Here is a 26,287-nt window from a genome sequence, read left to right as displayed (position 1 = left end):
ACCCTGTACCCCTCCCCGCTTGCAGCTGCAACTAACATAGGACTGCCCATATGAAGGAACATTCTGCCACTCTAAATTAAAATTATCCTATTGATCCTGAGGAAAGAAGTCAGGGACTCTTTCTGAACTCTTAGTCCAGCTGACCATCCTAAAACCTTACCAACAATAACAATGCACTCTCATATAGATAGCACCTTCAATCCAATGATCTCACAGCCCTTCATAATCGTTAAAGGATGCAGCTTCAATGTGTCTAAGATACTGTAATCTCCATTTTACAAATGGGGTAGTGAGGCCAAGGCCTTCTCTGCTCTAATGAATTATCGCAAATTTTCCAACCATCATTAACGCCAAACCACATCCAACAGCATTAGCAATACTGTGGGCTGTAGTTCTGATTGGCTCCCAATAAAGATGAGTGGAAGCTACAGGATGTTATGGAGAGGGTACCTAAAAGATGTTTCATTTTCATGACATGCCGACTGGTAGGGCCGATGGAAGAGAAGATCCGAAGTTTGGAGACTTCTGGGATGGAGGTTGACTGATTAAAAGAACTTTAAACTAGGAATTCGGGGGAGATCGTTGGGAGATGCTCATGTAATCTTTACACCTGATTTTAACATTAACCGGGAGGAAAATCAAATAAAAGAGAATACAGCAGTGGATAAAGGAACAACAGAGTGTAGGAGAAAGGACAACAAGAGGAAAGGCAGTGCCAACATCACTGACAGTAAGTTAGGTAGGCTTAACTGGCAGTAAAACGACTATACCTAATCAGGCGAAGAATCTGGGTGAAGCTAAGCAAAAACAACTAAGATGTCTGTACAGCAATGCAAGGAGCCTGGGTAACAAAATGAAGGAACTAGAACTACTGGTGCAGGATATAGGGATAACAAAAATACGGTAGAATAGTAGTCATGGCCGGAACACAGGTATTGAAGGTATGTCCTATTCAGGAAAGACAGAAGTAAAGAAAAAGGTGGTGGAACAGCACTGTGCATTAATGACAAGGTAGACTGTAAAGAAATTAGAAGTGATGGAATGGATAAAATGGCATACGTGTGGGTCAAAATCACTTTAGGGAAGAAACATAACAGAGGTTGCACTGGGATAGTGCTTAGAATCTGCTACAAATCCCCTGGATCTGATGTGGATATGGATAGAGATCTTTTCAGTATTTTTAATTAAATACCACTACTGGGAATTTTGTGATCATGGCAGACTAATTACCAACATCATCATGTAATACCAGGCACTCAACTTCACCCATCTCAGTACTTAAGAATTCTAACATTTGTAAACAAGCACTTATACAATTTGTCAATATTTAGTTGTTTACCTTCATGTGATGTAATTGAATGGGACTCTCTTTTGTTGGACTTTTTCTATTAATTTCCTACCTGTACTTTATTAACTTCTCTCTTCTCCTCTTTACTAGGACATAGAGTATCCCCTTTAATAAATCCTCCCCCTAAGAGACGTGTCTGTGCGAACCACGGATTCTCCTACCCCTGTTGGCTTTTCCCCAGCCCTTAATTTAAAAACTCCTCTATGAGCTTTTAAGTATACATGCCAGTAACTGGTTCCATTTTGGTTTAGGTGGAGCCCATCCTCCCTCTATAGGCACCTCCTTTCCCAAAAGGTACCCCAGTTCCTAACAAACCTAAATCCCTCCCCCGAACATCTCATCCACACATTGAGACCCTGCAGTTCTACCCGTCTAACTGGCCCTGCGCATAGCTGGAAGCATTTCAGAGAATGCTACCGTGGAGCTCCTAGACTTTAATCTCTTATGTAGCAGCCTAAATTTGGCTTCCAGGATCTTTCTCTCCTACATTTCCCTATGTCATGCATACCTATGTGTACCATGACCACTGGCTCCTGCCAAGCACTGCACATAAATCTGTCTTGATACCTTGAGAGGACCACAACCTTTGCGCCCGGCAGGCAATTCACCATGCTGTTCTCCCAGTCATTTACTAACCAACTATGTTTCTAATAATTAATTCCCCCATTTGTATTACCTCTCTCTTCATAGTAACAGGGGTCCCCTCCCCCAAAGAGGTATACTCAGTGTGAGAGGGTAGGTACCATGGCATCATCCGGAAGGAGGGTCCCAACTATGGGATTGTTTCCCTCCACTTCAGCTTGATGTTCTTTTTCCCAGACTTTCATCCTCCTCAACAGCACAGAGGCTGTCAGATGGGGGATGGGACCGCTCTATTGTATCCCAGAAAGTCTCTTCTATGTATCTCTCTGTCTCCCTTCGCTCCTCCAGTTCAGCCACTCTGTTCTCAAGAGCCCGTACTCAATCTCTGGGGGCCATGAGCTGCTTGCACCAAATGCACACATACGCCACCTGACCATAAAGCAGGTAATTATACATGCTGCATTCAGTGCAACAAACTGGCTAGCTCCCACTCTGGGGCTGGACTTCTGCCGGCATGATTTTTACTCTTGCAGGGTTGTGTGTGTGTTTTCTTTTCCTTTTTGTGGGGGAGGGGGCCAGGGAAGGGGGTGTTGGCCTAAATTTAGAGAATGTTTATTAGGTGTAACTGGCTGTCATGCTCAGTCTCTAAAGCCCCTCTGAAAACTCCTGTTTCCTGCTCTTGTTCGCTAGCTCCTCTGGTTGCTTATGACAAAGGGATCCGAAAAGGATCAGGGATCAAAGAATGGCAGGCTAGAACCTCATGTGGAAGCTCTCAGCCTTGCAGGCTACTAGGCTCAGCACACATCCCCCCAAATAGACCACACTATAAACTTCAATAAAGCAGGCACACAGCAAGCAAGGAAGCACACAACAACAAAACCACTGGTTTTTTTACAAAAGTCTCCAGAGGTGATCCTGACAATTACAGGCCAGTAAGCCTAACTTAGGTACCGGGCAAATTGGTTGAAATTATAAGTAAAGAACAGAATTATCAGACACACAGATTAACAATATGTTGGGGAAGACTTAACATGGCTTTTGTAAAGGGAAATCATGCCTCACCAATCTATTAGAATTCTCTGAGGGCGTCAACAAGCATGTGGACAAGGGTGATCCGGTGGGTACAGTGTACTGGGACTTTCAAAATGCCTCTGACAAGGTCCCAACCCAAAGGCTCCTAGGCAAAGTAAGCAGTCATGGGATAAGAGGGAAGGTCCTCTCATGGATCAGTAACTGGTTAAAAGATAGGAAAGAAAGGGTAGGAATAAACTGTCAGTTTTCACAGTGAAGAGAGATGAAGAACGGTGTCCCCCAGGGATCTGTACCGAGACTAGTGCTGTTCAACATATTCATAAAAGATCTGGAAAAAGGGGTAAACAGTGAGGTGGCAAAGTTTGCAGACAATAAAAAATGACTTAAGATAGTTAAGTCCAAAGCTGACTGTGAAGAGTTACAAAGGGATCTCACAAAACTGGGTGACTGGGAACAAAATGGCAGATGAAATACAGTGCTGATAAATGCAAAATAAAGCACATCGGAAAACATAATCCCAACTATATATACAAAATGATGGGGTCTAAATTAGCTGTTACCACTCAAGAAAGAGATCTTGGAGTCATTGTGGATAGTTCTCTGAAAACATCTGCTCAATGTGCAGCAGCAGTCAAAAAAGCTAGGACAGTGATAGACAATAAGACAGTAAATATCATACTGCTATGATATAAATCCCTGGTATGCCCATACCTTGAATACTACATGCAGTTCTGGTAGCCCCATTTCAAAATAGATATATTAGAATTGGAAAAAGTACAGAGAAGGGCAACAAAAATTATAAGGGTACAGAACAGCTTTCATATGAGGAGAGATTTAAAAAACTGGGACTGTTCATCTTAGAAAAGAGATGACTAAGGGTCGATTTGATATAGGTCTCTCAAATCATGAATGGTGTGGAGAAAGTGAACAGGAAGTGTTATTTATCCTTTCACTTAACACAAGAACCAGGGGTCACCCAATAACAAACATAAAGAAGTACTTCTTCACACAGTGCACAGCCAACCTGTGGAATTCGTTGCTGGGAATGCTGTGAAGGCCAAAAGTATAACTGGATATAACTGAATTAGATAAGTTCATGGAGGATAAGTCTATCAATGTCAAGTAGCCAAGTGTACAGGGATTCAACCCCATGCTCTGGGTGTCCTTAAACCTTTAACTGCCAGAATCTGGGACTGGATGACAGGTAGTAGATCACTTGATAAATTTCCCTATTCTGTTCAAAACATCTGGCACTGGCCCTTGTCGGAAGACAGGACACTAGGCTATATGGACAACTGATCTGACTGGGCATTCTTATGTTAAATTTCCCGGTTATACATTGGAGGAGAAGTGCTACTAATAATGGTAGGGCCCAGATATTCCTGGATGTGACATCGGACAGATTTCTTCACTAAACAGTCACCGAACCAACAAGAAGTGATGCCATTTTAGATTTAGTGTTGATAAGTAGAAAGGACCTCATAGAAGAACTGGCTGTAGAGGACAGCCTTGGTTTGAGTGATCAGGAGTTAATTCAGTTTAAACTAAATGCAAGGATAAACAAAATTAGGTCTGCAACTAGGGCCCCCGATTTCAAAAGGGCAAACTTGAAAAAAATTGAGAAAATCAGTTAGGGAAGTCAACTGAAGAACTCAAGGATCTGAATGTGGAGGAGGCTTGGAATTACTTTAAGTCAAAGTTGCATAAACTATCTGAAGCCTGCATCCCGAGCAAGAAGAAAAATTCATATGGAAGGTTGCAGACCAAACTGGATGAACAAGCACCTCAAATAGGTTATTAAGAGAAAGCAGAAAGTCTACAAGGAATGGAAGATGGGAGGGGTCAGTGAGGAAAACTAACTCACATAGATCAGAAAGTATAGAAGAAAAGTTAGAACTGCTAAAAGCCAGGCAGAGTTGGACCTTGCAAAGGAAATTAAAGCCAATGTTAAAAAGTTCTTTAGCCATATAAATAAAAAGAAAACAAGGAAAGAAGTGGGACCTCTAAGAACTGATGATGGGGATTAAATGAATATATAAATAAATACTTTGCCTCAGTTTTTAATAAGAGTAATGAGGAGCCTGGGGACTCTACGATGAGATTGCCTACTCCATAAATTTAGCAAGCTCAGTTTTGAAACTATGGAACATAGCCCATCCATAACTGCTATTAGCAAATATCTCCAATGGCCAATGATGGGACACTAGATGGGGAAGGCTCTGAGTTACTACAGAGTATTCTTTCCCAGGTGTCTGGCTGGTGGGTCTCGCCACTTGCTCAGGGTCTAACCCCTGCCCTATTTGGGATCAAGAAGGAATTTTTCCCCAGGTCACACTGGCAGAGGCCCTGCAGTTTTTTTTGCCTTCCTCTTCAGCATTGGGACATGGGTCACTTGCTGATCTGAAGTAGAATAAATGGTGGATTATTAAAATCAAGATTTGAGGATTTCAGTAATTCAGCCAGATTATGGGCAAATTACAGGAGTGGGCGGGTGAAGTTCTGTGGTGAAGGAGGTCAGACTAGATGGTCATGGTGGCCCCTTCTGACCTTAAAGTCTATGAGAGCTTTAAGCACCAGGTCAATTCGACTTGCTCTGATCAGAATTACATGGCACAATGCAAGCTGTCATCAATAGCTGGCAGCTGCTACGAACCCTGGTGGATATGAATCTGTACTAGCAACAGTGGCCAAAAATAATACGACCTTGGATTGCATCTTCTCTGGGGAACCTTCCTGCGGTTACGGGGAAGACAGAGTGCATCCACTTGATTCATCTCACGACCTGCCAACTCCTCCCTCCAGTCCACCACTCCTTCCACTTGCATGGACACTGGACTCCAAATGAAAGTCTTCTGCATAGTTTGTAGGATGGATAGTGTTATGGATACAGCGGAGTTTCCCTCACATTGGTAAGTGTAGAGGTCCACATGTGGTCCTCTCTAGGAGATATGTGCAGCATGGTCTGGCTCTGTTTAGTCTTTGTGAAATAGTCTTGCAGCTCTTCTTCCTTACATAATCTTAACTCACTTGTCCCTACTAAAATCTGCTCAAAGGAAAGGCCTGGAATGTCTGCGTCTATCTTGCACCAGTACAACATGAATGATTGTTATTACACATATAAGTGTCAGACATTTGCAGGGCACTTTACAAAGACACAATCTCAGCTCTGCAGGCTCATACTCTACAAACATGCATGTATACAGATATAAGTGTTGGGTACCTTTATAATTCCTTGGCATGTTGCAAGAGGAAGACCAACTAAACTGGTTCCATTAATAGACATAATCTGGTCTCCAATGCTTAGTTTCCCTGAACGAGCTGCAGGGCCTCCATTCATCATGTTAGCCAGGATAACTGTGGGTAGGATGGATCCCCATCCTGATTCCACAATCACAACCCCGAGAATTTCTCCCTTCTGCTTTTCTAGCTGCAACTGCAATGAAAATATATACAAATCACTGTTTTTGTGTTAATTACATTTCCTCTGAATTTCAAACACTACTATTTCAGTGGTTAATTAATTAAAATTAACCATTTACAAAGAAAACTAAATCAATCACTTTCCTATTAACCACGAGAAGTTACTTCAAAAGAGAGAGTCAATTTAATTTTTTTTTCAAGTGAGTACCTGTCACATATTCCAGTTTCTAGCACCAGTTAAATAGGATGCTCTGATTCTTTTCTAATTCCTTTAAAATAATTTTTATAGAGGATCTTCTGCTCACCTGTTGTAATTCAGACAGGCCTTTATAACAAGGGAGAAACTAAAAACCTACTGACTCTACAGGGGAAACAGTGGAACTGACTAAACATAATGTGCTTCATTAAATAAACAGAAATAATTTTCCTCACTGGAATACAGCTTTCAGGGGAGATCTTAAGAATTGCTGCTAAGGCACTGGAATTTAAGAGTTCTAGGTTCAATTTCCAGCTCTGTCACAGACTTCACGTGTGACCTTCTCCAATTCACTTAATTTCTCTGTGCATCTTACCTGTTTGTACAGCACCTAGCACAATGGGCCCTAATCTCTGTTAGCCCCTCAAGGTTCTACTGTAATACAAATGTCATTATTTTTTCTCAGATATAGTAATCTTGGGGGTTACCTGTGATTACAGGATGTATAATGTTTCTAACCAGAAGTGTGATTTTTAAGTTGAAAGTCTTCTTTAATAAAATACTGGATAAGAACATTTCCCCAAACAAATAATGCGGTGACTGCGCTACATGTACTATGCAAAGCCTATTTAGCACTGAAGGCTCAGTTACATCACTACAGTCAGGTCAGTCTTCTAAATTAAGAAGAGACACAGAAGGGGATTTCTTGTGTGTAAAAACCAGGAAGGCTCACTGGGTACTGCAGAGGTTATCCCTGGATTGATTGAAATCCAGCCAGAGTGCAACAGCTTCAGCATGATCAGACAATCCATCATTACTCGTAAACATGCTCAGTTAGGAGAACTGGGAACCAAGGAGCAATGGGCAGCAGGAAGGGAGGCCACTATTCATTACTCTGAAGCAAGCTTAAGCTCAGAGAAGTGATTATAAAACTGGCATCTTGGAGTTACACATATTTTTTATCTAATCAGTTACGATTACAAGTAAAAACAAGATTTTCTAATTAAGTTTGTTTTCCCTTGTGTGACCAATTTGAAATATTTTCCAGATGTTACATGTACATAAACAATACCTTGTCAAGTCCAACAACTGTACCCATATAAACCACACATCCATTTCTTTACCGTTTCTATTTGTAATGCTATAAATTACAATTTACGTATACCGGGACTGGTTTTCAGTTGAATATGGATTTTCACCTTCACTTCCAGTCACCATGATTCACCCAGAAATGACTGCATTTCCTATGTATAGGTCCAAAATCTGCATCCCTTATTTAGGCAAAACCCCCAGTGAAATCATGTGACCTGTCTCTTGGAAATAACATTTAGCATGTAGCGCTTTCCATCTTCAAAGTGCTTTCTAAACCTCAATTAATGAATCCTCCCAATACCCCTGTGAGGCAGGGAAGTGCTACTACACCTATTATTTCACAGATGAGGAAACTGTGACAGAAAGATTAAGTGATTTGCCCAGGGTCACAAAATGAGACCATTTTACAATGCAGAAGTTGTGCTTTTTGCACTCAGACCATTAGAACACAGGCCAAATATTCATCACACTGAAACCAAGGAGAGTTTTGTCATTACTTCAGTGGGCACAGGATTTGGCCCCATGTGCCTCATTCTGTTTTTGAGGTGCTTAGAGACCTTCCTGGATGAAAGGTCATATTTCAAAGGTAAAATATGAAATGTACACCATTATTATCAGTGTAAGTCATGCTGACATGCCATGCTAAACCTGGTATTGACTTAAGGGAAGTTGTCTCCACTTCATATATTACCAACAATGAAGATTCTGCAATGAGGTTTCAGATGTTAATTTTGCTGCTGTTATTTGTGTAGGGTGGGGAGGAGGCGGGGGGAAAGAAACCAGGCTGATCAATGCCAGCTCTACTGGACCCACTTCATTGGTAGTAGTACAACTTGTCAGACAGAGAGGGAGAAGATGCATCTTTAAAAGTGCTATTTTTATTTTACGTAGTCACCTTTCCGAGCAGAAGTCCCCTTTACCTTTGATAGTCAGTAAAAGCAGCAAAGAGTCCTGTGGCACCTTATAGACTAACAGATGTATTAGAGCATGAACTTTCGTGGGTGAATACCCACTTCGTCGGACGCATGTAGTGGAAATTTCCAGAGGCAGATATAAATATGCAAGCAAGAATCAGGCTAGGGATAACGAGATTAGTTCAATCAGGGAGGATGAGGCCCGCTTCTAGCAGTTGAGATGTGAACACCAAGGGAGGAGAAACTGCTTTTGTAGCTGGCGAGCCAGTCACAGTCTTTGTTTAATCCTGAGCTGATGGTGTCACATTTGCAAATGAACTGAAGCGCCGCAGTTTCTCTTTGAAGTCTGGTCCTGAAGTTTTTTTGCTGCAGGATGGCTACCTTTAAATCTGCTTTTTTGTGTCCAGGGAGGTTGAAGTGTTCCCTACAGGTTTTTGTATATTGCCATTCCTAATATCTGATTTGTGTCCATTTATCCTTTTACGTAGGGACTGTCCAGTTTGACCAATGTACATAGCAGAGGGGCATTGCTGGCACATGATGGCGTATATTACATTGGTGGACGTGCAGGTGAATGAACCAGTGATGGTGTGGCTGATCTGGTTAGGTCCTGTGATGGTGTCACTGGTGTAGATATGTGGGCAGAGTTGGCATCGAGGTTTGTTGCATGGATTGGTTCCTGAGTTAGAGTTACTATGGTGGGGTGTGTAGTTGCTGGTGAGAATATGCTTCCGGTTGGCGGGTTGTCTGTGGGCGAGGACTGGCCTGCCTCCCAAGTCCTGTGAAAGTGAGGGATCGTTGTCCAGGATGGGTTGTAGATCAGTGATGATGCATTGGAGAGGTTTTAGCTGAGGACTGTATGTGATGGCCAGTGGAGTTCTGCTGGTTTCTTTCTTGGGCTTGTCTTGCAGCAGGAGGCTTCTGGGTACACATCTGGCTCTGGTGATCTGTTTCCTTATTTCCTCATGTGGGTATCATAGTTTTGAGAATGCTTGGTGAAGATCTTGTAGGTGCTGGTCTCTGTCTGAGGGATTGGAGCAAATGCGGTTGTACCTCAGCGTTTGGCTGTAGACAATGGATCATGTGGTGTGTCCAGGGTGGCTAGAAGAGGGCCTCATCCTCCCTGATTGAACTAACCTCGTTATCCCTAGCCTGATTCTTGCTTGCATATTTATACCTGCCTCTGAAAATTTCCACTACATGCATCCGATGAAGTGGGTATTCACCCACGAAAGCTCATGCTCCAATACGTCTGTTAGTCTATAAGGTGCCACAGGAATCTTCGCTGCTTTTACAGATCCAGACTAACACGGCTACCCCTCTGAAGTCTGATAGTCAGGAGTGTGTTGAGTATAAGATGAATGGGATTTGAAAGAGCTATGATAATAACAGAAGCATAAGAGCCAGCCATGCTTGTCCCATGCAGAGCCAGAACTCCATAGAACCCTTCTTTCATGGACTAAAATCAATGCTATATTAGGGACAGTCTATGGTATTCAACCACCAAGCAGTACTGGTGATGGACAGAAGCCTCCTAAGCCCTGGAAGAGTTTTGCAATCTCTTCAGGAGACAAAATCCCTTCTCTCCCCTAGCAACTTCCCCATGTGCAGTGGGAGTGCACACATTGCACCTACCCTTTGCCATGATCCCACTTGCTCCTCAGGGAGATAGTATCGTGGGGGTGCCAAAGAGCAGTACCTATTATCCCCAAGCACACAGACTGTAATGGTCCCTATCCCTGCATGGGGAGCAGTGAGATGGCAGACAGCTCACTGTTCCACCCATTGCCCTCAAACACCCACAAAACCTAAGAACAATCTGGCCTTTAAGGTCATATTATCTACGTTTGGATCCTGTCCCGTGATTTTTATCTAACTTGATTAAAAACCATTATTTCTATGTCAGATGAATGCTCCTCCACCCATGGCTTTGCAGGTAATATTTTGGAAGCAGGCCTCTCTTCTATATGCACCTCCAACATTTAAATTAACCAGATATGATTTTATTCTAGAATGGGAATTAAAACACACAGTCTTAATACAGAAAATACACCAAAGATATCTTACTGAGATCAGAAATGTCAGCTCATTTACAGAGACGCTTAGTGCCAAACCGCAGATATAAAATCTATTAAAATGTGAATTTTCAAGGTCATTAAAACCTGACTACCAACTCCCCTATTATATCAACACCTCATTATAACACGCAAGTAACTGACACCTGAAGCATGGTGTAAAGGTATTACTGTTTCCCATTTATATGAAATGTAAATGTAATTATTATTATTATGATGGAAGCAGAAGGGCCTTGAAAGTAAAATGGGTAGGAAAAATATAAAGCTACTAAGGTTGAATACTAATAAAATCATTTATTTCCCATGCAAATGTACTCTTAAAATGCCAATTGAGTGCTCAGAGTGTACATCAATATTAAAAATAAGAAAACAGGATTAACAACATGAAATAAAAATTAAAAAAAAGAATTTACCTCCTTGCAGTTCTCTGAATTGGAGAAGTGTATAAGATCATCATTATACATTTCCTGGGTATTGATTATGTCACTATATTCTTTCTGACTGAGATCCTCTGGATTAATTCCATTGGCTCTCAGAAACTCCTGGTAGGCCACGCTGAAAGCCTGACCAATTGACTGAGCTATCAGCTGTGCCTGTAGAATAAAATAAGATACAGCTGAAAAGGAGGAACACCACTCAGTAGCAATGAATAGAGCTAGCTCGCTTATAAGATTCACCCAAAATAATACAGAATGCAACGATAACATAAATCTCTCTTTGGGAAACTCAATCGGGCAAACTCTTCACCTCTTGATACTTCTGGTCACCCCATCTAAAAAAAGGCATCTTAGAACTGGAAAAGGTACAGAGAAGGGCAACAAAAACGATTAAGGGTATGGAAGAGCTTCCGTATGACGACAGATTAAGAAAACTGGGACTTTTCAGCTTGGAAAAGAGATGACTAAGGGAATATGATGGAGGTAAAAAATCATGACTCGTGTGGAGAAAATGAATAAGCAAGTGCTTTTTACTCCTTCAGATAACACAAGAACTAGGGCTCACCCAATGAAATTAATAGGCAGCAGGTTTAAAACAAACAAAAGAAAGTACTTCTTCACACAAGGTACAGTCAACCTGTAGAATTCATTGCCAGTGGATGCTGTGAATGCCAAAAATATAACAAAGTTCAAAAAAGAATTAAATTAATGGAGAATAGATCCATCAATAGCTATTACCTAAGATGGTCAGGGATGCAACTCCCGGTTCTGGCTGTTCCTAGCCTCTGACTGCCAGAAGCTGGGAGTGGATGACGGATTGGATCACATGATGATTGCCTCCTCTGTTCATTACCTCTGAAGTATCTGGCATTGGCCACTGTCAGAAGACAGGATACTGGCCTAGATGGACCATTGGTCTGACTCACTATGGCCATTCTTATGACCTCCTTTCACCAAGAAGCTGCAGTGGCTAGTAATATGCTGCTTATGCATCTGTTTCTATAAGCACTGAAGAAATATATTCTAGATCAGGAGTTCTCAGACTTTTTCACAGCGTGGACTATACCTTAGGAGAGAGATTGTCACCTGGTCTGGACACTCAGTACTTTCTGACCACAAGTGCAGTCCTCTGTGCAGCAGAGAGGAGGGTCTGTGCTTGCATGTGTGACCAGAATAGAGTTTCCCTGTTTGTGATTATTAAGCCCACCCTCACAAATGGATGCATGATTAGTTTGGCCTGCTCCATCATCAGAATCTTCAATACTCCTGGATATTATACCACTGCATGTGCCACTTCTGCAAATCCATCAGCTCTCACTTTGCGGCCATTGTACCTGTCCCATAGCTTCAGCAAATCCTGTCTCCTCGTCCCCTACCCACTTGCTGATTGCCTTATTTAACCCAGAGCAGTGCCTGAACTGCCTGCCCGCATCAGCAATGTTTAATAATGTGTCTGTGCTTTCTTGCATTGTATGGTTTTGTGACAGTGAATCCTTTTATGATCATGGTGCACACTGGCCAAACACTGCTGGGCATATCCTAGCCACATGATTGTTAAGTCATTCTCCAAGTCTCTGGTGTGTTTCTGGAGACCTCCTCTGACTATGGAGTCTCTGCAATATGAGATGACTACCCATCAAAGTTAACTGTAAGAGAGTTGAATTGCACTGACTAATGTCTGGAAGCCTAGGGCAATAGACACATTAGAAACGAAAAGACAGATAATAATTAATAATACTTAGCACTTTACACATTCAAGGCACTGTACAAATGTTAAATAATTAACTGAGACAGAATCATAGACCTTTGTAGCAGACTTTGCTTTTTAGTTCCACTAGATGTCACTGCAGCAGTGAGAGACAGAGGTAGGAAAAAGCAGGAGGTATTTATGTGCAACATTAGTTTTCTTAACTGAAATTTTTATTTCTCCCATATTGATCCACTGCAGATCACAAGAGAATGATAGGTTAGATTTGGTAGGTCAACATGGTTTCCAGGAGCCCTATTCTTCTTCCACCACAGGATATGAACAACTCCTACTGACTTAAATAGGAGTTGCTTGTATCCTGCAGTGTAGAGTCCCTCAAAATACTAGCAATCAGCTACAAATCACATATCATATATGAGGAAACAGTGTATTCAGTCCAACCACCTGAGTTTTGAAGGTGTTTTTGTTCTGAAAATGCAGTGGTCTTTGTCAGAGAACTGGCACAACCTAAATACAGTAAGGGATACCCACACTATCTCTACACATGGTAGGCAATGTTATAACATCTATAACTCTTTATTCCCAAAATAGGATGTTAAATGGTTTATTTCAAGTATTCAACAGAGGTAACATTCTTGTTTAATTTGTGCTTTACAATAACATGTTGCAATAAACTCCATTGTTTAAAGACAGACAGAGGTCAATATTCTACCATTTGAAAACAGATTTAGAAAATTCTGAGAAATGATTGGCTAAACTAGTCATGTGACATTACTGTATATTCTGGAATTTCTTTTCAACGAGGTGACCCGTCACACTATGAACAACAATACAAATAAATATGCCCAAGACATGTGAATGTCAACCATTGAGAAGTAATCAATAAAGATTTTTATAACCCATCTTATCATGGTTTGTCATCTGTGTCCCCTTCCCGCTACTTAATCTGTCTCCATTGGTATCAGTTTTTGGTGTTCAGTCCATTTCTCTCCCCTCTGCTTTTCAAGTTCACCAACAGATCGGAAAGAGATGCAAGCCAGATGCAGGCTTAGAATCAATTATTGTTTTTAATGATACCTTGTTCTCATTTAGTGCTTTACATCAGTACATCTCAAAGAGCTTTACAAAGGAGGTAAGTATCATTATTCCTATTTTACAGATGGGGAAATGGAGGCACAAGAAGGCAAAGCGACTTTGCCAAGGTCACCCAGCAGGCAGCGGCAGAGCTGGGAACAGAATACAGATCTCATGAGGCCCAGTCAGCTATTCTATCTACCAGGCAACACTGCCTCCCAATTCAAATATTAAACTGAAAGATTTTCTGCCTCGCAAAATATGTGATCTGGAGCTAAAATTGTATCAGACAATGGGCTAGTTTTATTTTGAAAACAACATGTTAAGAAACAGATTTTAAAACTGCCCATTAAACTGGTGGATTTAAATGAACACTTCCCTAGTGGCATTAGTACTTCAAAATATCTTTATAAGTTAGAAACAAAAATTAATACTTTTCCTGCTTTTAATTTTTACTAACTTGACACTTTTTCCTTTAACTTTTCTTTAAAAAAAAACAAAAAAACAAAAATCCACACTTCCCCAGAGGTGAGAGTGTCTCCCCAAGTCCATTCATTCTTTAGCCTTTCTACGATGAGTGCAAATGGCCAGAATTGTGATGTGGTCACTTCCTTTCCTTTTAAATAGTAAAATGCAGAGCTGGAAAGGATCTCGAAAAGCCATCAAGTCCATCCCCCTACACTGTGACAGGATCAATTAAACCAAAACCATCCCTGATAGTGTTTGACCAACTTGTTCTTACAAACCTCCAATGATGAGGATTCCACACACCCCTTGGAAGCCTATTCCAGAGCTTAACTACCCTTATAGTTAGTTTTCTTAATATCTAATCTAAATCTCCTTTGCTGCAAATTAAGCCACTTAATTCTTGTCCTACCTTCAGTGGACATGGAGATCTATTGATTCCTGTCCTCTTTATAACAGCACTTAATATATTTGAAGACTTAACAGGTTTCCCCTTGGTCTCCTTTTCTCAAGACTAAACATGCCCAGTTTTTTTTAAACCTTTCCTAATAGGTCAAATTTTCTAAACCTTTTATGATTTTTGTTGCTCTCCTCTGGACTCTCTCCAGTTGTGACCAGAATTGGACACACTACTCCAACAGAAGCCTCACCAGGGCCAAGCAGAGTGGGACAATTACCTCCTGTGACTTACTCCTATTAATATACTCTGGAATATTAGCCTTTTTCACAGCTGCATCACATTGTTGACTCATTCAATTTGTGATCCACTATAACCCACAGATCCTTTTAGCAGTACTACCACCTAGACAGTTATTCCTCATTTTGTAGTTGTGCATTTGATTTTTCTTTCCCAAATGAAGTGTGTTGCCCTTATCTTTACTGAATTTCATTTTGCTGATTTCAGACCAATTCCCCAATTTGTCACAGTTGTTTTAAATTCTAATTCTGTACTCCAAAGTTCTTGCAACCCCTCCCAGCTTGGTGTCATCTGCAAATTTTATATGCATACTCTCCATTATCCAAATCATTAATGAAAATATTGAATACTATTGGATCCAGGGCTGACCTATGGGACCCCACTAGATACACACTCCCAGTTTGACAGTGAACCATTGATAACTACTCTGAGTATAGTCTTTCAATTAATTGTGCATCCACCAAGACCAATTTCCCTAGTATGCTTATGAGAATAGCATGTGGGACTGTATCAAAAGTCTTACTAAATCAAGATATATAACATCTACTGCTTCCCCCCATTCACTAGGCCAGTAACCCTGTCAAAGAAGGCAATTAAATTGGTTTAACATGATTTTTGTTTGACAAATCCATGCTGGCTATTCCTTATAACCCTATCATCCTCCAGATGCTTACAAAATTTCCTTTGAATCATGAAATCTATCATTTCATGATCACTTTCACCCAAATTGTCTTCCACCTTCAGATTCACTACCAATTCCTCCCTGTTGACCAGAATCAACTCTAAAATGGCTGCCATCTTGGCTACTTTCTGCACAAAAAGTTGTCCCAAATACATTCCAAGAACTTACTGGAAATTTTGTGTTTTTCTGTATTACTTTTCCAACAGATGTCTGGGTAGTAAAAGTCCCCCGTTGTACTGGTCTTGCGTTTTGGGTATTTTTGTTGTTCTAGAAATGCCTCATTCGCCTCCTCTTCCTGATTTGTTGATCTACAGTAGACTACTACCAGGATACCCCTTTTATCATTAACCAGTGACTCCCACCTCCTTCTGGACTTCAGAGCAAGGGTATATATTCTTGATCATTTCTTTTGCCCTGCCTGTCCTTCCTGAACAAAGCTGTAGTCTATACCAATATTGCAATTTGGAACAGAACAGTAATAACTATTATAAAAGTTAGCCTGTAAACCTTTGAAAGGATCAGCCAATCAGAAAAGAAATTCCTGGCAACAAAAATGCATTCATGCGATAGATACCATTAGATTTCTGAGGTCCCCTAAATGACATACTGTATTAAAAAAATAATTTAAGTTTACTTACATCCTCAGATTCAAAGACATGACATATCATTTTGTACTGTTTCTTTCCTTCTTGGGCACCAGGTGTCGTCTCTATACAGTCTTGAGAAGCAGACCTTGGCATCCGGCGTCTTGCCATTAAAACAACAATGTTACCAATATCAGCAATGTATGAGATTGTGCGCAGTGCATGATCCATCATAGTTTCCTTCACAAAGCAAAAGATAAACAAAAATGTTCCACATGCACAGTATTACTCCAGAAATATAACTTTTTCCCTCTCCCATATTGTCTAATTTCTTGAGTGTGACAACAGGCAGCTAAGCTTGCATCTCTTTGTGCAGTCAATATGGGGCCAGATCCTGCAGCCTTTATTCAGCCAATTTCTCAAACAAAACTGTTACTGAAGTCATAGCCAGAGTTACTGAAAACCCCTGGGCTTCAATGGAAATTTTGTCTGAATAACAACTGCAGATATTTGGCACACAGGCCTATTACAAAAACTTTAAAAGCATCAGGCCTCAAGTAAAAGGAAAATATGTTCCAATATTTTAGAAACCATTTCATCATGTTTGAAAATACATGGCTTTTGCAAACAATTAAACTCCAAAATAAAGCAGTGACAGAAGCTGTTTATAACAAGATCATGAACATTACTGCTATGCCAGGACAAGATAAAGAAGGATTCAATAAACCATCATGTAACATTTTCCAAAATACGAAGTTATCATTTTCTTTCCTCACAATGGATTGTAAATGTTGTGTTGCCTTCTCCTCATTATGAGGGGCAAATTTTAACATAGATATTCTTACTCCTTCCTCCTCACCATGTAAGTCACACCAGCGAGGACATAGATATCTGAAAGGGAGGCCAGCCTAGAGTCTGGATTCAGAAAGGTACTCAATGCACCTGTAGTCCACTGAAGTCAATGGCACTATTTGCGTGCTTAAAGTGAGGCACATGCTTTAGTACCTTTGGTAAATTGGGTCCTAGTCTGAGCTCATATCACGTCTTAATTTGACCCATTATGGATGTCTGTTGACAAATGTTGGTTTCCATTTGCAGTATCTATACAGGAGTACTGAAGTTCAGCCACCTGTAAGATGTTGGGGGTAGGCAGGTGGATAACTGGTACACAGTATGTTGCAAAATAGGGGAGACGGGAAAGCTCTGGGCAAATTCTCCTCTCAGCAACACCAGCATAATCAAAGCTAATAAGCCTTCACCAGCATAACTAGTCAAAATCTTCCTCAGCCAAGTCAAATTAGGGTTGTCAGGCTGCCAACTCAGTTACACTAGACAAGTTTTGACCCCTGGATTTAGCTGAGAAAAGCCTTTTGCTCCTTGATTTTAGGAAACAATGGAAACCTGCCCAAATGATGGCCTGAGAAAGGTATCTTATGTAAGAGCGTGCTATTGCTCCAAAACGTGAAAAAATAACTTTGGAGCAGTTTTTAAACACTTTTCAAAAATGTCTACCTCTATCTCACATCTTTCAGTACTGCATCCTCTTGATGGATTACTTCTGCCTTTTAATTTATTTCTCTTTTCAAACTTTGTGGACAAGGAAATCTCAGCTTACCATCTCCAGATGCTTTCTCCCAGGAATGTATCATTATGGAACTAATAAGTTATCCTTGGGCAAACGTGAAGTCAGCGAATGTTTGCAGTCAGGGAAGAATTCTTTTTGTCACCGAGCTTGCTTTATCCCGGATATTACTATGTATTTGTCTTTTGCAATGATCTAAAACTTTGTATTATTGATTTCTAGTTCATACTTCTGTCATTTGTTTGTTCAATCAAAAAGCATTGATCTCGTAGAGGAAGAGCCTTCAAGGTCATTTTTAATCATGGCTCCTTTGCTCCACTGGGTATAAACTTGAAGTTTTATTATTCGTGAACTTGCACTGAATAAGAATAAATGAATGTGGCCCACCAGCTACCTTGTAAGACTCCTCATTTATGAGGTGTGCTGCAGCTAAACAATGCTATTACAGTTCTGAAAGAACTTTAAACATTTAGAATTGTAAAGCCAAATAGTTTTTTGTGCTGATATTCTAGGTAATTGTAAATTTATACAGGTTTTAAGCAGCACTCTTGAAATATTTGATTGTTATTTGGCTTGAAGAGGTAAAAAATCCATCAAATCTTCTGCTTGAACTGGAATACAAACACTTGTTCTTGAATCAGTGCTTTCTGGATCTTCCCCGTGCTGCATGTATTTAGTCTGAAATCAATATATTGTTTTATTGTTTCCCTTTTAAACATTTTGGGCCCTTGTCCAGGAGAGAGGGGGCCTCTGCAGCTTGTGGCCCATGTAAGGTCTACAGCTATCATTCCTGGCTCTGCAGCTGTGGGGTGCTGCTTCCTGTTCCCAAGAGGGTACTTTTCCACTGGCTGTGGTCATGCAGTGTGACATTACATATGTGATGTCAGATTTCATCCAGCCCAATTGAGATATGTAGCAATTGGGCTAATGAGAGCGAAGTGATGGAACAGAGCAGATTGTTGTGAACGGAAACAGCCAAATAACTTTTTCCACCCTACTGCAGTCTGACTTGTCATGTAAAAACATTAACAAACAAATACCCAATGGGTCAGTGCTGACTGAGTGAGGCTATGGAGTCGACCATCTTGAGGGGGCTCCTGTGATTTAGCTTTCCTTCCTGGCCCCTCCTCAGCAACCTAATGCACACAACACATTGGGGCCCTGCCTTGGCCTTGTTCAGCAGGTTGACCTGCATCCTGACCTTCTGCAGAGCCACTACATATGGCTTTCTGGGACCTGTGTGACTCAGAAGCGCATGGAAAACTGTTATAATCAAAAGAGATATTTCAGAGTGGACCCAGACATCAGGAACTCCAGTGCAAAATGTAAAGCCTGCTTTTGTCCTTGCTTTCCCCAAACAGCACCACAATAATAGCACCAGTCCCTTCTGGCTGCAGGAAGCAGAAAGAGATGTTCTTGCATACACTTCAGAATTCTGCAAGGTTTTTACCACCCAGCATGTCAGGGGCCATATTAGAACTTAGATTGATGGATGTTGGATTCACCTAAATCAGAGCTGGGAGCAACAACTGGCCCAGTCAACAATGTTGATGCCCATAGTAAGACACTGCAAAAATCTCAGTTTCTGTTAAAAATATGTTTCCAGTCTTCATGGTTATGGAGAGAATTCTGAGACGTGAAACTCAGTATTCTCTTTTTGAGTCTGCAGGTAGCTTGTCCCTGTGAGGTGTGAACACACCTAGTCTCCATGACTCTCAGTGGGATGTAAACTCAAGGCCAATTATGATACTTTGTATGTCATCTATTATACCATTGCTGACCATTTTTTCAAATGGGGTGGGAGTGAAGTCCAGGGGGTCAAATTGGGAGATACTGCAGGGAAGGAAATGCAGAGGGAAAAAAGGAAGAGACATACAAAAACAGGTGAAACAGAGAAACAGAGAAAGGTGGATAAGTGGGGAAGAAATGAAAGGGTGGAAATAGCAGTGGTCCTACAAGTGAGATTGTTTTCCACTACGTGATGCTGAATGTGACAAATAACTAAAAAAGTTTAGTGACTACATAAAAGCCATATTCTGCCCCTGACCTTTGTGTAATTGTCCCAGTGACAGCAGTGGGAACTCTGCTGTGGATTGAAGGTCATATATAGTGGGAAATGTATGTCCTGGACCACAGCCCATAACTTAAGAAATGCAATTTGATCCACTTCAGAGAATGATTTGACCCTTCCACCCCTTCTCTAACTATTCATTAGCTAATTCTTCTCCTCACAGAGGTAAGGAGCCACATATCTGGGTATTCATCTATCAAATTACAATGCTTCTCTCCCAGGCCAGAGAATAGAAGAGTTTTTCAGGTCAGGAAGAATAATTGTTTTAAGAACCATAATACAATATAACTTGACAGAGCTAAAAAAATACCAACACTGACAGCTTATTGGAACAACTTGGTCTATTGATTAGAAAAATCTCTTTTTTCCACACACTATTCTTAAAATGCTTTTAACAATTCTTTTCAGTCTGAAATAAAACATTGTGTGTTTATCCCTAAATTGTGATAGATGAAATGTGATGATGGCCACAGAAGGGCTTGGGGATTTCTGTGAGAATTTGCAGGGTCCTGCAGCATCTATAAGTGGAGGGGAAAATGTATTATAATGGACATCTCCCAGCAGACGACGGGAACTCTGTAGGGAGAGTTGTTTTTCAGGAGATTGTTCCAAGTATCCGAATAATAAACACAAGGTTCACAAGAAAGAACTGAGGTGGAGAAATAAATACATCTATGCATTTAGAGTTTCTGTCCCCCATGTCCACCACTCACGAGCAGCTCAAAGATTTTTGCCCTGCCAATCCTAAAAGTAGATTCTCTCCTGCTTCCCCCCACACCTTTCCATTGTTTAATACAATTAAATGTGGGACTAAGAATATGCCAAATAAAATGTATTAACCGCACTTGTCCACCTTTCTTTCTCTTCCTCCACATTCTCTCTCTTTTTTTCTCTCTACATCATTGCTCTTTTCTCTGCTCTCAGTATCCTCCCCCTTTGCATTACTTTTCCCCTTCTCTCGTTTTTCTCCCCACCTCCCTATCCTTAAATCCCCCATTTGTCTTCTCTCCCCTAATCCCTCCATCTCTTCCTATCTGGCTCTTTAATCTTTCCCTCTTCCCTATCCAAGGTCTCCCTATCCCAAACCTCTCACCCATATCTCTGTCCTTGGAAAACCAAATATTTCCCCCCCTCCCCAGACTTGTTTCTCCTTCTCCAAAATAGCCATCCAGGTTCCCCTTCATCCAAATCTCCTTGCCTCTATATGTATTGCTCTCCTAGAAGTCCCTGTTGTTACCCCTCATGGTTTTGTTTCCCATATCCTGGTTCCCTGATTTCTTCATTTTCCCTTTCATATGTTCCCTTTTTCCTTCTCCTTTGGTGGCTCCCTCCTCTCCCCTTTTTACCAGGGAAAAAGGGCTGTGGCTACTCTGAGGGTCAGTTGATGAAATCTGAAGAAGATCTCAAAGAAGGGGTGGGGGCGGAGGCGGGGGCAGGGGCAGATGGGCTGCATGTTCTCCCACAGCTCTCCTGGTGGCTGATGGCTGCCTTTACCCGTTCAGCTCCTGTGGCTGCACTGTGGGAGCATGAGTCAGACAACTCAGAGGCCCTCATAGGACCAGTCCCTAGGGTGGTCACTGATTCAGAATACCAGACACTTCGGTACTTCTGGAACTGCGTGGACCAGCCCCCGTCTGCGTGACCCCATGCGCATGGTGTGTGTGAGGTCACGTCAGTGGGGGCAGAGCAGAGCACTCTGCAAAATGGTAACCCATTGAACATCAGCTTTACCAGTGACTGGGTTGTGGAGTCAGGGCATGTAGACTTGTCAGCCTTGCCTCTCCTACACTGTGGAAAAGCTTCACTATCCCAGCTTTTCCACAGTGTGAGTGTGAGAAGCAGGAGACAGTTGCTGTGGCACTTGTGCCAATTTCACTCCCTGATTGCAAGCCCAGCGCACAGAGCAGAGCAGCTAGGGGAAGCTCTGCTCAGATCGGAAGTATGGCATGCTGTCAAAAGCAGGGTTATTTCTAACATGTGAACTGAACAGGTGGTCACACAGGGCTGAAAATATCACGTGAGTGACTCCAGCCTGGTAGTGGCAACCATTTGCTAGTTTGGCCTACGGCAACAAACCCACTAGAGCTATGGGTCCAAGGTGATAATATGCCTTACTGCCACTACTGACCCAGTTCAAACCCCAACATAAATCAAGTTAGATATCTACTTTTTTTAGTGAAATCAGAATTCTTTTAAACCAGTTAGTACCACCAGATGCTTCCATGCATGACATACAATAAAGTTACATAAGGGTTAGAACACTGAATTAATGATAGCAGAAGTGGTTTTATATAATTGACAGATATAAAACTGCAGACTGCCTGTGCCAGCTGCTACACCAGTAGATATAGAGCCACAGTAATGAAGTTAGTCAATAAATCTCTCTAGCACTGGTAAAAACACAGTCAAGCTAAAAATGCAAACACTCATCAACAGTGAGTACTAAAAGACAGGGGAAGCAAAGCCTCCAGCTACTCTGAGACCTGCTGTACACAGAAAAATCAGCCACATTCAAAATAAGCTTTAGTAAAACCCTTTAACATAATCAATTCCAATATCAGATTTTTATTTCTGTTCAATATACAGGGCCAGACTCTGGTACCCTCACTCACAGTGAATAGCTCTTGTGGAATAAGGTAATACTCACCTTGAGTAAGGGTATCAGACTCTGCCTCAGGGTGCTTTTGCTTTTCCTTGTGTGAAAAGCCCCTTCAGCGTAACTGCTCATATTGAAATATTTAAGGAAAGGAGGGAGCAAAGTGCATTGAGGGCAGCCCTCATTAAACCAACTGGAATAACAAACCAATCCATGTATCACCTTCATCCCATACATCTAGCTACTCAATGTGGCTGCTCATTCCCAATAATTGGTTCTTTTCACCCTTGACCTGACTTGATTATCTGCATACAGTAGACATGTTAAATGTATGTCCTAACAATGAAGACAGATTTTGCTATCCAGAATAAGCACTGATAACATGCTCTGCACTGTACAAGACAAAGCATTTTTACCTCCAGGTGGGAAAAAAATATAGGACTGAATCAGTATGGCTACTGCTGGTCAGTGCTGAAGTGCATTGGCAGAGCTGGATAGATTGCAGTATGGCTGCCACGTTACATGGTATATTCTATTCTTCAGTTGTGCAAATATGGAAAGTTTATAGTATGTCCACATTAAAAGAAAAGTGCACTGGCTTCAGCCAGTAGTGTTCATTCCTTACTTTAACAAATACTAGAACTACCCAAAATGTAAGAGATGAAAAATCCTCTCTCAGATTGTACATATAGAATAAGAACAAATCAATACAATTAGGGGGAAAAAATACTTCCAAACCACCTGGTAAATCTACAGCCTCTAAGAGCTCTAGCTATTCATCTACTCCAGATATGTTCTCAAGTATGAGGAAGTTATTCTCAGGATGTATGATTACAGTCAGTCAAGATAAGACAGCCACTCTATATATTCATTAGAGAATAATGGAAGGCATTAAGTCTGTCATCACTGAAAACCTTACGAGGTGGCCTGTAACATAGCTCTAGCTGTTAATTCAGCAGTCGCCACTTCTGCAGTAGTCTTGCTAATGTATCAGGTACAGAACATTCCAGTGCAGGTGGCTTCAAAACCAGGTTTTATAATAATCGTAACGCTGGCTGTAAAAATAAGCACAATAAGCCAACAATTGGGTACGAAAGTTTGTTCTGAGCCCTCTGAATGAAACTATTATAGTACATTCCTTGCTGCTATATGTGCCTTCTAATTTTTGTTGGCAGGGATCTTCCACCCTTTTTCCTGATCTCCCCACAGTGTAAGAGAGTTTTATCCTAATTAAATTTCATTAGATTGTAAGTTCTTCAGGACAAGGACAATCTTTTACTATGTGCAGGTACAACACACATCTAGCACAACAAGGCCCCAATCTCAGTCATAGCCTCTAGATACTACCGTAATATTGTAATAAATAGACCTTGGGGAGGAAGGATGACAGTTCAGATACAGTTTCTTTAAAATCAAGAAGTTATATGGAGAGAAATGAAGGGCTTGGTCAAAGTGGCAAATGACCTTTTTTAGAAAAAAGAGAGTGGAACAAAGAACCAGACCTGAAACTCAGGATAGCTCTTAAGACATAACAAAGCTGAAATGGAGTAGGTGGACAACCACACATGAATCTTGAAAGGCTTCAGGATTTTAACTGCTTTTACACCTTGATAATATGCAGACTTCTTCCTAACACAGAAAATACAGCAAAATAAAATAACAGTAATAATAATAATAATAACGAAAAATCCCCAAGGCCTCAGCATAAAAATAAAATACTGACAAACGGCAACTTTGACAAATATTGACAAATGCCAATATGGTGTATCTTTTCCAGATGCTGGTATCCATTTCAGTGGTGTGTTTAACCACATATTCAGTAAAGACACATTTTTTTCTAAACATGTGAGAAAATGTTATTCTAAAGTGAGAGCCAGTGTGTAAAATCAGCAGTATGTTTTTAAGCATTATGATTAAACACTTACCTGTGTATCTGCATTCAGAACTTTAATCCTCTGTGTGGAGATGAACAGATCCACTTCAGTCAAAGCCTGGGAATCTCCCTCAGAAGTCTAAAAGATAGTTGCATTGTAGCAAAGGGAATTTTAATTTTCCATTTAAAGGGACATCTCCACTGATCACTTCAAGCAAAATGTAATGTTGAATAATTACATTGCTGAGCTACTACAAAGGCATCTATTCAAAGGTGTTTCCATACACATGCAAATTTAGTATTAGAGGACATTTACCACAGAGGAAGAGATATTTATATTTTGTGGGTGAATATGAACTTTCAGAGCTCATGGATGGTGCTGGATTGACAGCCTGGGGACCAAAGTCCTCTATTTATTGACATAACTGGAGAAATGGCATGGGTGCTTTCCCACGCTGTCTCACCTGCATTTCTCATCCCTGTTCTTGAGGCACCACCAACAGACATCAGAGAGTAGTCTATTCTCCATACCTATTCAATCCTTGCAATTGGTACTGGAATTACTAAAAAGGATGCAAACCAGAGCTAATTGTTGTGGTGACTTAGTTTTTTGTGGACACCATTAGTTGAGAACTGAACTGAGACCCAAATTATTTCACATAAGGCCAAATGGCTTTCAGATGATAATGGGAAGTTTCTTACTGTGTACAGTAACTGGAGTTCTTCAAGATATGTTCTCCATATGCACATTCTACTGGTGATGTACAGAAAACTGGATGGAGTCGCCATGTGTTATTGTGTCCAGGGCCCATTGGTCAGTGGTGATGAAGGATCAAGCATGCCTGAAGCAAGCTAGTGGATTTCTAGAATCATTGGAAGTAGAGCACATCTCTCAACCATACCACCAAAATGAGTGTTTCTGGGATTGGGAAGGTTAGTTGATTTGTGACAGAGCAGTGGGTTGTGCCCTCCTCTAGAAAAGCCGTCATTCCCTAGGTAGTTCTGATGATCTTTGTGGTAGAGGGGCTGGGGGATTGGTCTCTGTGAAGAATATGATTGTTTTATGTGTTTCCTCTGGAGAACTGGCATGTAGACTACAAGGGAACACAGGGTGGCTTATGAGTCCTTCAGCAAGTGGAGGGCTTGTTTGTCTAAGAGATGAACAATTCAGCTCCCTCAAAAGGCAGATCTTCCACTGTTGTTTGGACTTCTCTAGGGAACCCCAATCTCACAAGTCACATTGTCCATCACATAACGACCACCATTGCCACTTATCTTGCTGTTGTATCCACCATGTTGAGCGCTGCTTGGAGACTTGTCCTGGCTACAAGTTGGCCATCTTTAACTAGCAGCATGCAGTCCATGCAGACCTCATTGGGCAGGCTATCCACAAAGACAAGCAGTCTCTTGTGTATACAAGTCATACCTGGCCATTATGGCCTGATAATTGTCCAGGCAAAACTGTAAGCTTGTTGAGGAATAGGCTTTCTGGTCAAATAAATCTAGTCTCTTTGGCTCCCGATCCTTTGGTGTGAACCTGAATTGTTTTGCTTTTTTATTTGTCATAGTGACCACAAGGGAGAATGCAGTCGGGGGGTGGTGTAAAGGAATTCCACACCTTTTAGAGGCGCCTGATATTTTTAACTGCCTTGTGAGAGGTGGAAATGGCAGAAGTGCTAAATGACTTTTTTTTTTTCAGTTTTCACCAAAAGGTGTAATAGAGATTGGACATCTAACATAGTGAATGCCAGTGAAAATGAGATAGGATCAGAGGCTAAAATAGGGAAAGAACGATTACAGGAGAGGGTGGGTCAGAAGCAGATCTAATTATTAGGGAAACCTGAAGGTGGGCCTCTGTC

The 26,287-nt window shown here is 41.1% G+C and overlaps 1 protein-coding gene across 8 annotated transcripts in view; it reads right to left on the bottom strand.

Annotated features, from left to right (window-relative positions):
• Positions 1 to 26,287, bottom strand: part of APBA2 (amyloid beta precursor protein binding family A member 2) — a 240,583-nt gene that overhangs the window by 18,074 nt on the left and 196,222 nt on the right. For all 8 annotated transcript variants that reach the window (XM_048868169.2, XM_048868174.2, XM_048868170.2 and 5 more), the window contains 4 exons: positions 24,481 to 24,567; positions 16,361 to 16,546; positions 11,073 to 11,252; positions 6,183 to 6,395 (listed from right to left, as the gene is read on the bottom strand). In XM_048868169.2, coding sequence (XP_048724126.2) covers positions 6,183 to 6,395; positions 11,073 to 11,252; positions 16,361 to 16,546; positions 24,481 to 24,567 — 666 coding nt within the window. The remainder of the gene's footprint in view (positions 1 to 6,182; positions 6,396 to 11,072; positions 11,253 to 16,360; positions 16,547 to 24,480; positions 24,568 to 26,287) is intronic.

The sequence above is a fragment of the Caretta caretta genome, chromosome 10 (genome assembly GCF_965140235.1).
Source record: "Caretta caretta isolate rCarCar2 chromosome 10, rCarCar1.hap1, whole genome shotgun sequence".
NCBI classification, from domain to species: domain Eukaryota; kingdom Metazoa; phylum Chordata; order Testudines; family Cheloniidae; genus Caretta; species Caretta caretta.
Note: the sequence above shows the minus strand (reverse complement) of the source record. Positions and strands in the feature narration are given on the sequence as shown.